This window comes from Theobroma umbraticum, unplaced genomic scaffold (assembly GCF_002168275.2).
Source record: "Theobroma umbraticum cultivar Fairchild unplaced genomic scaffold, ASM216827v3 scaffold_146.0, whole genome shotgun sequence".
Lineage (NCBI taxonomy): Eukaryota > Viridiplantae > Streptophyta > Magnoliopsida > Malvales > Malvaceae > Theobroma > Theobroma umbraticum.
In genome coordinates this window covers 4,350,860-4,363,675 of record NW_018397265.1, presented here as the reverse complement: position 1 = coordinate 4,363,675, position 12,816 = coordinate 4,350,860, and the positions used below count along the sequence as shown (strand labels likewise).

General features: G+C 34.8%; 2 protein-coding genes across 2 annotated transcripts; one reads left to right on the top strand and one right to left on the bottom strand.

Annotated features, from left to right (window-relative positions):
- The first annotated feature begins 2,006 nt into the window (after positions 1-2,006).
- LOC110422428 (ABC transporter G family member STR-like) lies at positions 2,007-4,785 on the top strand. Its single transcript, XM_021436321.1, has 4 exons — positions 2,007-2,372; positions 2,444-2,623; positions 2,700-2,968; positions 3,147-4,785. The coding sequence occupies exons 1-4, from the start codon at positions 2,007-2,009 to the stop codon at positions 4,783-4,785; spliced, it is 2,454 nt and encodes an 817-aa protein (XP_021291996.1).
- Positions 4,786-6,355: 1,570 nt separating this feature from the next.
- On the bottom strand, positions 6,356-12,606 carry TDX (tetraticopeptide domain-containing thioredoxin). The gene is made up of 11 exons (XM_089784554.1): positions 12,466-12,606; positions 12,230-12,348; positions 12,105-12,138; positions 11,607-11,759; positions 11,400-11,492; positions 11,234-11,309; positions 11,065-11,129; positions 10,837-10,977; positions 10,634-10,750; positions 10,085-10,115; positions 6,356-6,942 (listed from the first exon to the last, which is right to left on the bottom strand). The coding sequence occupies exons 2-11, from the start codon at positions 12,343-12,345 to the stop codon at positions 6,614-6,616; spliced, it is 1,155 nt and encodes a 384-aa protein (XP_089640680.1). The 5' UTR covers positions 12,346-12,348; positions 12,466-12,606; the 3' UTR covers positions 6,356-6,613.
- Positions 12,607-12,816: the final 210 nt, after the last annotated feature.

Below are 12,816 nucleotides of genomic sequence, written 5' to 3'. Positions count from 1 at the left end.
TGTGCTGAAAAGCTTAGAAAGTCTCACTTCAAATGAAATTGGTTTCACTAAGAAGATATGCAAAAAATATTCAAAGTATGTCAAATTTCAGTATATGTTTCATATTTCAGTCATATATTGTTGAATACTTATCATATTTGAGCTTATAATATATCAAAATAAAAGTATAAGAATTTGATTAAACATAATAAAAAATAAAAAATTATTTAAATTTTCTTAAATAATTCAAATTTTTTTAAGAATTATGCCATTTATATACATATATATGTATATATATGTATAAATTTATCATAATTTGACTTCAATTTTACTTTTGATGTTAGTGAAAATTTTAAGTCCTAGATCCTTTGTATTAGAAACTTATGAAATTAATTACATATCACCGTATATCACTGCAATGAATTAACATTAAAAGTCAATATTTCATAATTTTATTATTGTAACACGACAACATAATTTATAAAAATTAAACATTGACTAAATCGTGTTACCAAAAAAACGTTTGAGAGTTTAGAATCGATTAGAATACCTTAACTTATCCTTAAGTTATGTGACCAACGAATCCTCGATTTATCCGATTTTAGACGTGGATATGCTGCTATAAGGAAAATGTCTACAAACGGTATAAGATATACACTTTTTCAAAAAAAAATTCTTGTGTTCCCTTCCTCTTTCATATTTTAATTTGAGATTTTTGTAATTTGAATAAAGGCAAAATAAGGATAAAAATCATGTGATGGGGTAGCTTGGCTTGTTCAATGCTTCATTACTTTTCAATCCATTGTTTTCTATAAGTTGTGAAAGTTATACCTGTAAATGGCGATTAAAAATATATTAAAAAGGTAATTGATTGAAAACTAATAAAGAAGAGCCGAATCCGTATTTTGTATTCATAAAAAAAAAGGAAGCTACTTAATTAAATAATTGTAACTTTTTATAAATACAATTTAATTAAGGTCCGACTTTTACTTTTAAAAAGTAAATAAATTAAAAAGAAAAATCAAACCTGACAGACACTTAATCAAATAGTTGTAACTTTTTATAAATACAATTTTTTTTCTCCAAAAATTAAAACTTTTATACCACTAAGAGTCAAATTATTTTTTTTTGTATTACCATGTATAAATTTTCTAGTAGTTCTTTTATCTTACTCATGTTATAATAATTTAACTTTTTCAATCAATTCTTTTTTGTTTTAATACGTTTGTCTTTGTTTGACTTTCATGAATATTACGAAATTTTTTTATTTTTATTTTTTGGTTTTTATATTATAAGTCCAAGAATGTTTTATAATATTGATATACAATACTTTCTATTGTCAAAATTTAAAAAATATTGAAAAATCAATTTAGAATAAAAAAAATAAGTGTATTAAATGTTTAAAAAATTTTAAAAAGATGACTTCTTTCCATAACATCTCAAAAAAGAAAAAGAGATAAAAAAAATGCGATGAAATGAGTAGTTTAAATGTTAATTATATATATATATATATATATATATGAATAATATTTCATTCACAATGTGAAGAAAGTATTTGTTTTTTCTTAATTTGAATGAAGGATAAATTTGATATAAAAGATGTGAAAAGATCCAACTATGAGCACATGAATGAACAAAAAGTACACTTGTGTATTAATACTAATACTTGTCTATCATCCAACAAGGGAGGAAAAGAGCTGAAAGGAATTAACAAGTGTTTTGTCTGTAGTTGCACAAGAGAACAAAGCCACAGCAGCCTCCCGGTAACATCAAGGCAAAATAACGAGAAGCCCAAAGGAGAAAAGAGAGAGGGCTAGCTCAAGTTTGCATTAGTGTTACCGTCTATTTCGTCGTTGTTTTTCCTTTTGTCTACAATCTTCGTTACACATCTCCGGCTCACTTGTAACCCTCACCCTTTTGTCTACAGTCTTAGTCTTACTCTCATCACCAGCTCTTAAAGCCTCAGGCACCCTTAACTCGGTAACTTAGGCCAAGGCCAAAATAAGTGCTTGCTAACCGTTGATTCAATGGGGAAGCCAGGCCGGAATAACGTGAATAGAACCCTTGAGAGTCTTTTAGACATAGACAAATCAGTAGCAGCTGTCGGCAAGAACAACAGGGTGCCACCTGTGCCGGTCCAGAAGGCGATTCCAGGCCACGGCCTTGAGTTCAGTAACCTCTCTTACAGTGTCATGAAGAAACAAAAGAAAGATGGAGTATGGATCAAGAAAGAGGCCTATCTTCTCAATGATATATCGGGGCAGGCTATGAGGGGCGAGATCATGGCCATCATGGGGCCTAGTGGTGCTGGAAAATCCACGTTTCTTGATGGCTTGGCAGGTCGGATTGCACAAGGAAGTCTTGAAGGTTCTGTTAGAATCGATGGAAAGCCGGTCAGTCTATGTTTATCATCTTAATCAAATTTATACTCATCTCTTTTCTCAGTACTGTATTACTTGTTCAGGTGACTGCAAGCTACATGAAGATGATTTCATCATATGTGTTGCAAGATGACCAGCTGTTTCCCATGTTGACGGTTCACGAAACCTTTATGTTTGCAGCAGAAGTGAGGCTCCCTCCCTCCATTTCCAGGGAGGAGAAGAAAAAGCGAGTGACTGAGCTGCTTGATCAGCTAGGCCTAGAGGTAAGACAAAAGTATCTTCTGCATGCCTTTATTTGATTACAAACACAAATACTAAAACACTTTCTAACACATGCAGAGCGCAGCGCATACGTACATCGGTGATGAAGGAAGGAGAGGGGTGTCCGGAGGAGAGCGGCGGAGGGTGTCTATTGGCATCGATATTATTCATAAGCCATCTCTACTGTTCCTCGATGAACCAACATCAGGTCTTGACTCCACAAGTGCTTACAGCGTGGTGGAAAAGGTGAAGGAAATCGCTCGAGGAGGCAGCATCGTCCTCCTGACCATCCACCAACCTTCCTACAGAATTCAATTGCTCTTAGACCGCATAACCGTTCTAGCAAGGTACAAAGTAACTCCTTATCATACAAAGTCTTGGTCAAGAACACACAAAAATGTTTAGAACGCATGGTCATATTTCATCTAAAACGTTCGAGCACCCAGTCTATCAGATGCCATGCCTCAAGATTAATTGAAGTTGATCTTTACAACTGATTAAGCTATATATATCAAAATGTCACAGGGGTAGACTTGTATATATAGGAAGCCTAGGCTCTCTCCCTGCTCACCTTTCTGGATTCGGCAGGCCAGTTCCTGATGGTGAGAACAGTGTGGAATATCTTCTAGATGTTATCAAGGAGTACGATGAATCAACCGTGGGACTTGACCCTATTGTGCTGTACCAACGTGATGGTATCAAACCTGATCAAGCTGCCAGGACTCCAGATCCAAAAACACCAAGGACTCCCTACATGAAAACGCCTGGATCCAGGCACGCTATTAGCCTTCATAGCCATGCTTTCTCTATTGGCCATGGAACATCTCGATCAGAGTCTGGCCAATTTGATTACGCTGATGATGATGAAGAAGATGAGGATGAATTTGACTACTCTCTGCAACGAAGAGCTGCCCAGAGGTCCCAGACACCAATGAGTATGCAGAGTGGTGTCTATAATCCACGATTGGCATCTCATTTCTACAAAGATTTCTCGATGTGGGTCTACCGTGGTGTCACTGGAACTGCTCGTCGTACACCATCGTGGACTCCAGCTAGAACTCCGGGACAAACACCTGCTAAAACGCCAAGTTCTGGAGCAAGAAGTTATGTTTCAGGCCGATATCCAACGCCTCAACAACCACCTTCTCGCCACAAAGCCCCGGTAGTTTTAAGCCCATCTCTAGACCCGTACGCTTCTTCTTATGAAGAGTTCGATATGGATGAAGAAGTGCTAGATGAACCAGAGCATGGACCCAAGTTTGCAAATCCATGGCTCCGAGAGATTGCAGTTCTGTCATGGCGCACAGCTCTTAATGTGGTTCGAACTCCAGAACTCTTCCTTTCACGTGAGATAGTGTTGACAGTCATGGCAATCATTCTATCCTCACTCTTCAGGAACTTGAGTCACTATGATTTCCAAACAGTGAACCGGCTTCTCAATTTCTACATCTTTGCAATTTGCTTAGTGTTCTTCTCCTCTAACGATGCTGTCCCAACGTTCATTCAAGAAAGATTCATCTTCATTCGGGAGACCTCCCACAATGCCTACCGTGCTTCATCTTATGTCGTCTCCTCCCTAATAGTCTATCTCCCATTTTTTGCTATTCAAGGTTTCACATTTGCTGCAATCACCAAATATTGGCTTGACCTGAAAAGCAGCCTCTTAAACTTCTGGCTGATCCTTTATGCCTCTCTGATAACAACCAATGGTTATGTGATGCTTGTCAGTGCACTTGTCCCCAGTTATATCACAGGTTATGCTGTTGTAATTGCCACAACAGCACTTTTCTTCCTGACTTGTGGCTTTTTCCTCAAAGGAAGTAAGATACCCAGTGCTTGGAGGTGGCTCCACTACATTTCAGCAATCAAATATCCATTCGAGGCATTGTTAGTGAATGAGTTCAAAGACAAGGATATCTGCTATTCGGGGAACCCATCGGATCTTTCACCAGGCCCTCTAGGGGAGTTAAAGCTCAGTGATCTGCATAAAAGCAACCCGGGTCTTAAAAACTGCATAATGATTGGAGAAGATGTTCTATCCTCAATGGGCATTAAATTGGAGAACCTTTGGTACGACATTCTTATCTTGCTAGCTTGGGGAGTCCTCTACAGGCTCTTCTTCTACCTGATTCTCAGATTTTATTCCAAGAATGAGAGAAAATGATCCAACTCTTGGATTGTATCTCTAGGATTTCCACGTTTGTCACTTAAATTCTCTCTTCGTTGCTAATGCATGAACACACTGTTAAAAGCACTAGCAAAACCACATATTTTCCTCCCATTTATTTGGAGTCATAAAATTTAAGAAAATAAAAAATAAATGAACCGCAGGTTGTGGCAGCATCAGACAATCCATTGACCAAATTGTGAGAATTGGTCAACCTCATATAAGCTCCTGACAAGCAAAAATATATGAAACCCTATCAAATTTACATTCAAATCTCCCCATATATACATATAAAAGTTTTGTCTTTAACTTCATTTTATTTGATTCATGTTTATTTAAAATTATTTGATTGTAATTTGTAAGTGTAATATATAAAAGGTTAACTGTTCAAATTGGAGCTAAACCTTTGAGCATTTTTTTAATTAAGAACCAAACGTTTCAATTGTAATAATTAAAGGTAAAATATTTTTGATTCCTCGTAATTAAGAGTTAAGTTGACAAGTTAATGCAGCGTGTATCACACGTAAGAAAAAATGTAGTTGTTACACATGTTAAAAATTTATTTGTTATAAAAATTTATTTGTTACATGTTATGTTTAAAAATTTAATTATTACATACCATGATGAAAAAATTGTTACACATTACCTCATAATTTGAACAGTTTTGACTTGATAAAAAAAACTTTTCAACAACACTGCTCGTCTATATCTTATCCTTCCAAATCAATGTTCATATCATGAGCGTGTCTAACATGCACTAGACACCTTTCATCTTAATCCTTAATTGTAAAGAACCAAAAACGTTTGACCCTTAATTGTTACAATTGAAATGATGGATTATAAATTGAAAAAAAAAAACTCAAAAGTTTTGGTTTCAAATTGAACATATAATCTATCTAAAAAAGCCCGTAAACTATTTAAAAAAATTAAAATAAATTCTTATTTTTTTCTTAAATTCAATTAAATCCTTATACTTTTATTTTATGTCAAATAATCTTTTTTAACTAATAATTGATTAATAATTATTAATCAAAATACTATTTGTTAATTTCTATGGCATATTATTATCATGCTGGGACTGGGACTGGGACTGGGACTTTAACATCCTCCTCGGTTTTAGGAAATTATTAAGTATCGGGGTCAATAGCTTTGCTACGTTGCCGTTTCTTAATTGTGTGCCTTCACTCAAGACTAATTCACATACAAGTATACCAACCTGAAGCTGGAGTTTCCACACCGATCCTGTTTTGCATCAATAAATAAACAAAGCCTGGATTAGATTGCCCAAGAACCAACCAGGCTAGGCATGGGCACCCAGTTCAAAAAGCAAGTTGGGGAGGGAAAATGTCATAAAACTAGAATATAATACTAGCATTTCCCCCAATGACAGGATCGATGCTGGCATCAAGAGACACTATAAACATGTAGTTCCTAGCATTAATCATAGATCAAGATATCTTAGCTTACTTCTAACTCTCAAACACGCTCTTAAGGACACAATCCAATCAAGGTCGGAGTTGATCTTACGCTATTTTACTTGCTACGATAAACCTTACCACAGCTCTTCTTCTACAATGATACTATGATCGGTAATTATCCTTTTTTCATGAAATTTCTGATACAAATGATCCATTAGAGTTACAGTAGTATTATATTATCAAATTTGGGTAAAAAACGCTTAGCTCCAGCAGGTCATTTTTATTAAGATATATGGTACAGATTTCCTAAGATATTGCTCATGTCTTAACACTGTTGACATGTTCAAACATGCTTGTAAAAAGTGAGTAGAATTGGCTGGAATCTACCTCAATTGATAGGCTAAACATCAGCCTGCATATTGGGCAATTTTCCTTTCGAGTGCAGTTTTGTCAGCCCCTACAACCTTGTCGACTTCCTTTCCATTTCTTACAAAGACAAAGGTAGGAACACTGCTAATCTTCCAGCAGCCAGCCACATCACTTGCCTCATCTATATCAACTTTTAAGAACACTACTTTCGCATATTTTGCAGCTAAACTTGTATAAAGTGGAGAAATGAAGCGACAGGGACCACACCATGCTGCAGTGAAGTACAATATGACCAGGCGAGATGCTCTTGTAGCAGCATTCAACCTAGTTTCCAGCTCACCAGTGGAGTGAATGCCAATAACCTGCCCTGTTAATTTCAAAAAGCATATTGAGGTAACATACATGGATACTTGTCCTAGAACTACCACTAACATAATTCACATAAGCATGAAAAGAATGATCCTAATAACTGTCCCATAAATTATTATGACCTAAAAGTCAAGAATTATATGAAAGCAACTATTGAAAGATCAACATGGATGTCATTCTACCAATTTAAAAGAAAAATAAAACCATGGCAACGAGAACTAGAAGAAAAAGTCTTCATTTATTTTCACAAGAAGTATTTTGAGAGGATTTCTTGCTAATTCCAGTCTGCACTCTACTCAAATTGTCCCCAAGGATTGATCTTGTCATTCTGAGAACTAAAACTTTTATTGAAACGGACATTCAAAGATCATTGTCCCTAGTTTCATATAGGTGGTGTGGTTTGGGATGATCATGTCAAAAACTCCATGCTGATTTAAATTCAATAATTAGTTCATTGTGTTTAGTAGGAATTTGATGATCCTATGTCGTGGTGATTTGATCATTGTCTTGAGGGATGATCTAATTCTCATCTTAAGGAGTGAGAAACATTTTTCATCGAGGTGTAGTGATCTGTAAAATCAATTATGAACAATTTTACCCTTTTTTTTTGGTCACCAACAATTTTACCCTTTTAATGTATGAATAAAAGAACTTCCTTTAAAAAATAAATTAATCTTTACACGGTAACTTATTACTCTTCCAAAAATATTTTAGTAGCTAACTTAAAGGGTACTAAATATTTCTCCCCACAATTTTTTTCTTTGGTTATGTGTATAATCTTTGTTTTGGTAGCAAATCATTATTATTTTGAGAAATTAAAATTTTATTTTCCTGTTCAAAGGTTTTTCATTTAATTTAAAAAGTTAAGAGTTAGTTTATCAAATAGAAATATATTTTACCTTATCAAAGATAAATATATTTTCATATTTGTTTACTGATTTGATCAATTATAACTTATTTGACAAATAGAATATTAGTATTTCACAAATTCTTCCACTAACAAAATATTAAAATGATTTATTTATTAACTTTTGGAACATAGTTACATTGCTGTTTCATACAAAATGATGTCTGTTTTATATGATATCAAACATGGTGATCTCTAAACCTCAGTTATTAATGACTATCAAGTAAAATTAAACCAAACATGGTGTGATCTTAAATCACTAGCGATCACATTACAGTAGTAATAAGATCACCCCTGTAGTTAGATCACTGTACGCAACAATATGGCAAAGTTGAAAAAATTCATTTTACGATGTTTATAAAGATGCAATTCATTAAGCAAGGTATTACACTCCTTTGACTCTTAAAAATTATAAATTTACAGATGCTTTGCAGACTGTTGTTGGTTTTTCTTTTATTCTTTTATACACCACCTATTAAGGCAAACGAAGTGGGGCTCATGACTTTGCAAAGAGTTGTGCTAACTTACTTTTTTGATAAGGAAACTTTAAAACAATCCTTCGAAAGCTATCCCAAGGCTGAATATACAAGCTAGTGGCATTCATACTAAATTCTAATGTTTAAAGAATTAAATATAGCCATATTTGTCTAGAATTGACTTAATTAATAATGAACAGAAAAAAAAAAAAAAAAACAAAGAGTAGAGTGTCAAACAGCAATCTAAATATGTGCACAAAAACTACCCTAGATGTTCCACTGGGAAGCTCAAGTTTTGGCCCTATTGGTTGCCCACAAGAAACCTGCTTAGTGCTTACTGCTTACCGTCTTCATAAAAGGAGATTCACGTCCTACGTTGACAAGCACTTGCCCTGGATGGGACACACCTACTGCACATTCTATAATATCACATTAATTCCCCCAATGGCAGCCAGATCCTTAACAATAAGTCCCTAAAAACTTCCGTGTTTTACTTTTGTGCTTAACATCTACGTTACTTTAAACTCAAAGAAGGTTTTTCATACGTTACAGTACCCAAAGATTTTTTGATCCTCTAATCTAGGTTTCTCTCTTCTTCACCTCATTCTTTTTGCAGATAAAAGAGCTTATAATCCTTGCCATTGCGAAACCATCATAATCCATCAGAAAAAACAGTAGTTTCGGTTAAATGTTATTCAAAACAAGTTTAACCAAGTAAGCTAAATGATTTAGAACAGATATGGCGAAGTCTGCCTGCATAGGGTTTATGGTGGGCTAGGCAAGGGAATTAAAGACTTTAGGATATAAGCCTATGATTAGAAAGGGTTACGGTATGATTCAACTAACATTGAATCTTCAAAGAGGGCTGAAAATGTGAAAATGTCCAGAAAAAGTTGGTGGAATTTTTTGGCAGCAGCTGAATTAGAAGAGAACAAGTCTACAGGTTCTCTTCTTCTGCTGTGAACAGTAACCCGATGCACTGTAGAAGTCAAGAGGTAAAACTGAAAAAAGAAGAGATGCCATTGTCAATCAGCAATCATAAATTTCCACAGAACTCTGTCTAGTTTCAAGTCCTCTAAAAAATTCAACTCTAACAAGTCTGGCAAAAGAAGGAGTGAAGTAGGCAAATATTACCTTTTACTTCTCCAGTAGGATTCTTGAAACCACTGGGCATATGAACAAAACTCAACTGATATCAACCAAGGATTTTTTTAAACCCTAAAAACTCAACCAAACACAAAATGAAACCCAATGATCATTAAGTTAATGCTTGCTAGAAAACAGAAGATTATCAAAATAACCCTGGACACCAAAATTCAATTAACCTGACGCCTTAATGTCCAATTCATTACAAAGGGCATCTTCTTCGTTGATGAAAAACATATACTCTTAGCCACTTCTAAAGAGGAAAAGAACTATCTAACCAATCTATTGATGAGTTATTAAACATACTCAGTTCAATCATCAGAGTGATGATTATGGTTAACCAGAGGTAACTAAAGCAAAGACAAAACTTCACAGTATAAGCTTTTTCTATAAAGATTATAGTAATGAAATCTAAGGCCCTTCACTTGGGATTCCTAACAGAAACATAATAGCCTCTTCTAGACACAAGAGTAGCCTTCTCAAAGATGCTTAGTTAGTCTCAGTTCGTTAAAGATAACATTCTCTGTAAAGAATGCTACAGTAAAGGCAAAGTCCTATATAGATCATATACCACAAGAAAAATGAATGACAGAAGATAACAACATCCATACCATCTTTAAAAGCAGAAAATGCTTCCTGATCCTGCACAAATTCAAAGATTAAGTTATAAGTTTCAGAATAAAGGCTATGACTCTTACATAAGACAGAAGTTAGCAATGGATGAGAGTATGTGCCGATAATAAAACAGTTGAGTTATTTGATTCGCTTGGCCCCAACCCACCACATACAAAATGACACAAAAAAAGATCAATTACAAGCTCCTCTCATAATCGTATCTAACAATACCAAAATGCACCATGCCCTTGATCAATGAATCAGCTTGTGCTGGGCATGTCTAAATGCACTAGAACACCCGACTTCTTGAACAGATATCTAATTGCTTTTATATAGTAATCTTCCTAGATCAAGAAAATATAGCAGAAATTTGGAAAAGCGCTAGGCTGAAGTGGTAGGTGCATCCTAAACTTTATTTTCATAAGATGTTTATTGCACTTAATCCTTAATCATAATGAACCTACGGCAAAGCTGATGCACAAAGCAAAGAGTGAAAAATCTTTGTGCCTTATAATTAGATAATCATATTAATTAATTCCACTTACTTGTGCTTCAGCTTTCGGCTGTTGCCTCTGACGTTCAGTCCTTTTTAATTCCCTTTCTTTCCTCAAGCGGTCATATTTCCTGCGATGCTCTTCAATTTTGTGTGCGTTAGGTTCCACCTGCAAATTAAGTGCATTACAGTAAAAAAAACAAAAAACAAAAAGGCATTTGCAGAGGAATATTAGTCAAAGGGCATAAAAATTACTTTTTTGAGTACTGAACCAATCTCCTCATCATAATCTAGCTTTGATGCTACATGCAGATCACTAGCTGCTTCTTCCCATCGGCCTAGCATGGCCCTTGCCATCCCTCGAACTTTATATCCTTTTGCTGAGTCAGGATTGATCTAACATAAAAAGTAAAGAACTCCAGGTCATCACCATCATGCTGAACAAAAATATAATAAAAATCTAGAGACTCCTTAATCTGATACCTCTAAAGCTGCATCAGCATCAAGAATTGCTGCATTTGGTTTGTTCAATTTAATGAAAACACTACCTGAAAACAAGTATTTCAGACTTTCAAGAGAATAATCCAGTAGTGAGGAAAAAAAAAACAGAAAAAAGTAAGTTAAGGATAATTTATGCTGTAAATAAAATTACCTCTAGTTGCGTATAATATTGCGTAAGTGGGATTTAACATGATAGCTTCTGTTAGATAATTAATCGCTTCATCCAGCTTACCTGAGGGGGAGAAAAACGGAGAATTCAGAAAGAAATTATCAACAAAACGTCAATTCAAAAGGCTAGTCATTACAAGCAATGACACCATGCCTTCAGATATTGCATCATTAGCTTTTAATTTTTCACTTTGCGCAGCATCCTGCATATCCTCTGTAACTTCAACTGAAGGGTCTCCCATCTGAATTAAAAGATGCAACATTTACTAGTTTAGTGTAAAAGGCTATCACAGGTCTACCAAACCGAAGAATACATCAAACATAAATGAAATCATATATTTCCTAGGCTCACGCACCTTTTGTGGAGGATCATTGTCAGGTTCCACCACACCGGTGTTATCTAACTCAACATCAGACTCAACAATATCATCATCTTCTTCATATGAAAAATTGGGGTTTTTGGAATCAGAGTGTTGCCCGGGCTCTGCCATGTTAACACCACTTTTATCCTGCAAATTGCAATAAAAGATGAAGCTAATGAACCAAATATACTTACTTTCCACCACCATCCCTCTAGAAAATCTCAGCCTTGTTTGGCATATAATTTTCCAATATCTTCTCTTAAAATCATAGAAATAGCAAGACCATAATGAAATAGAGAAACACTCCGTCTCCAAGACGTGGAGCAATCAGACAAGAAATTTACTTAAAACACTAGCTTGATTGAAAAGAAACAAACCCAGTTCACCGCCAAGCTCCACCAACTAAAACAAATCTCGCAATTCTTAGATAAAGAAAACAAACAGCAAAAAGGAATCAAAAATTGAAGCTTTTGTAAATAAATCGAATCTCACCGTTTGTGGGCCGGATGGAATTCGAGCTCCCAGACTGCAAAAACCAGAAATGAAAACACATATCGACTCCCCATTAAAGAATCAGAAAAGCTTTAACAAAAAAAAAAAGCTAAGAAAAAGATTACCTTTGGAGGTAGGATTTGAAGAAGGAAAGAGATGGGTTGTGGAGAATTGAAGGGTTTGATTTGCACTGATCAACGAATAGCTTTAGCTCTGCTAACTGTGACGCATCCATCACCATAGCCTTCAAAAATTCAAATACAAATTATTATGCCTCTATTTTTTTTTTCTCCCCCCTTTCTATTACAGAATCGAATCTGGAAAGCAAGTGAAGACTCTCGGTGGTGAGTGGGGGACCTACTTGTTCTCTCTGATCAAACTGAAACCGGTGATACCGTTGATGTTTTGCTGATCTAAAAGGCTCACGGAATTACCGATGGAGCTGAGCGTACATCATCATCCTCATCCCTTCTGCCTTGGAATCTCATTCGCGGGAAATCGCATGTATCCTTTTTGAATTAACTCCAAATTTAACAATTACTTTTACATAATACTATTTACAATAATTTTTTATTTTTTATTATATTTAATTAAATTTTTATATTTTTATTTTATATTAAATATATTTTTATTTTAAATAAAAATATCACGTATTATTTTATACTCACATAAATAAAGAAAAAAAATATCATATGATCATATTATCATGTCA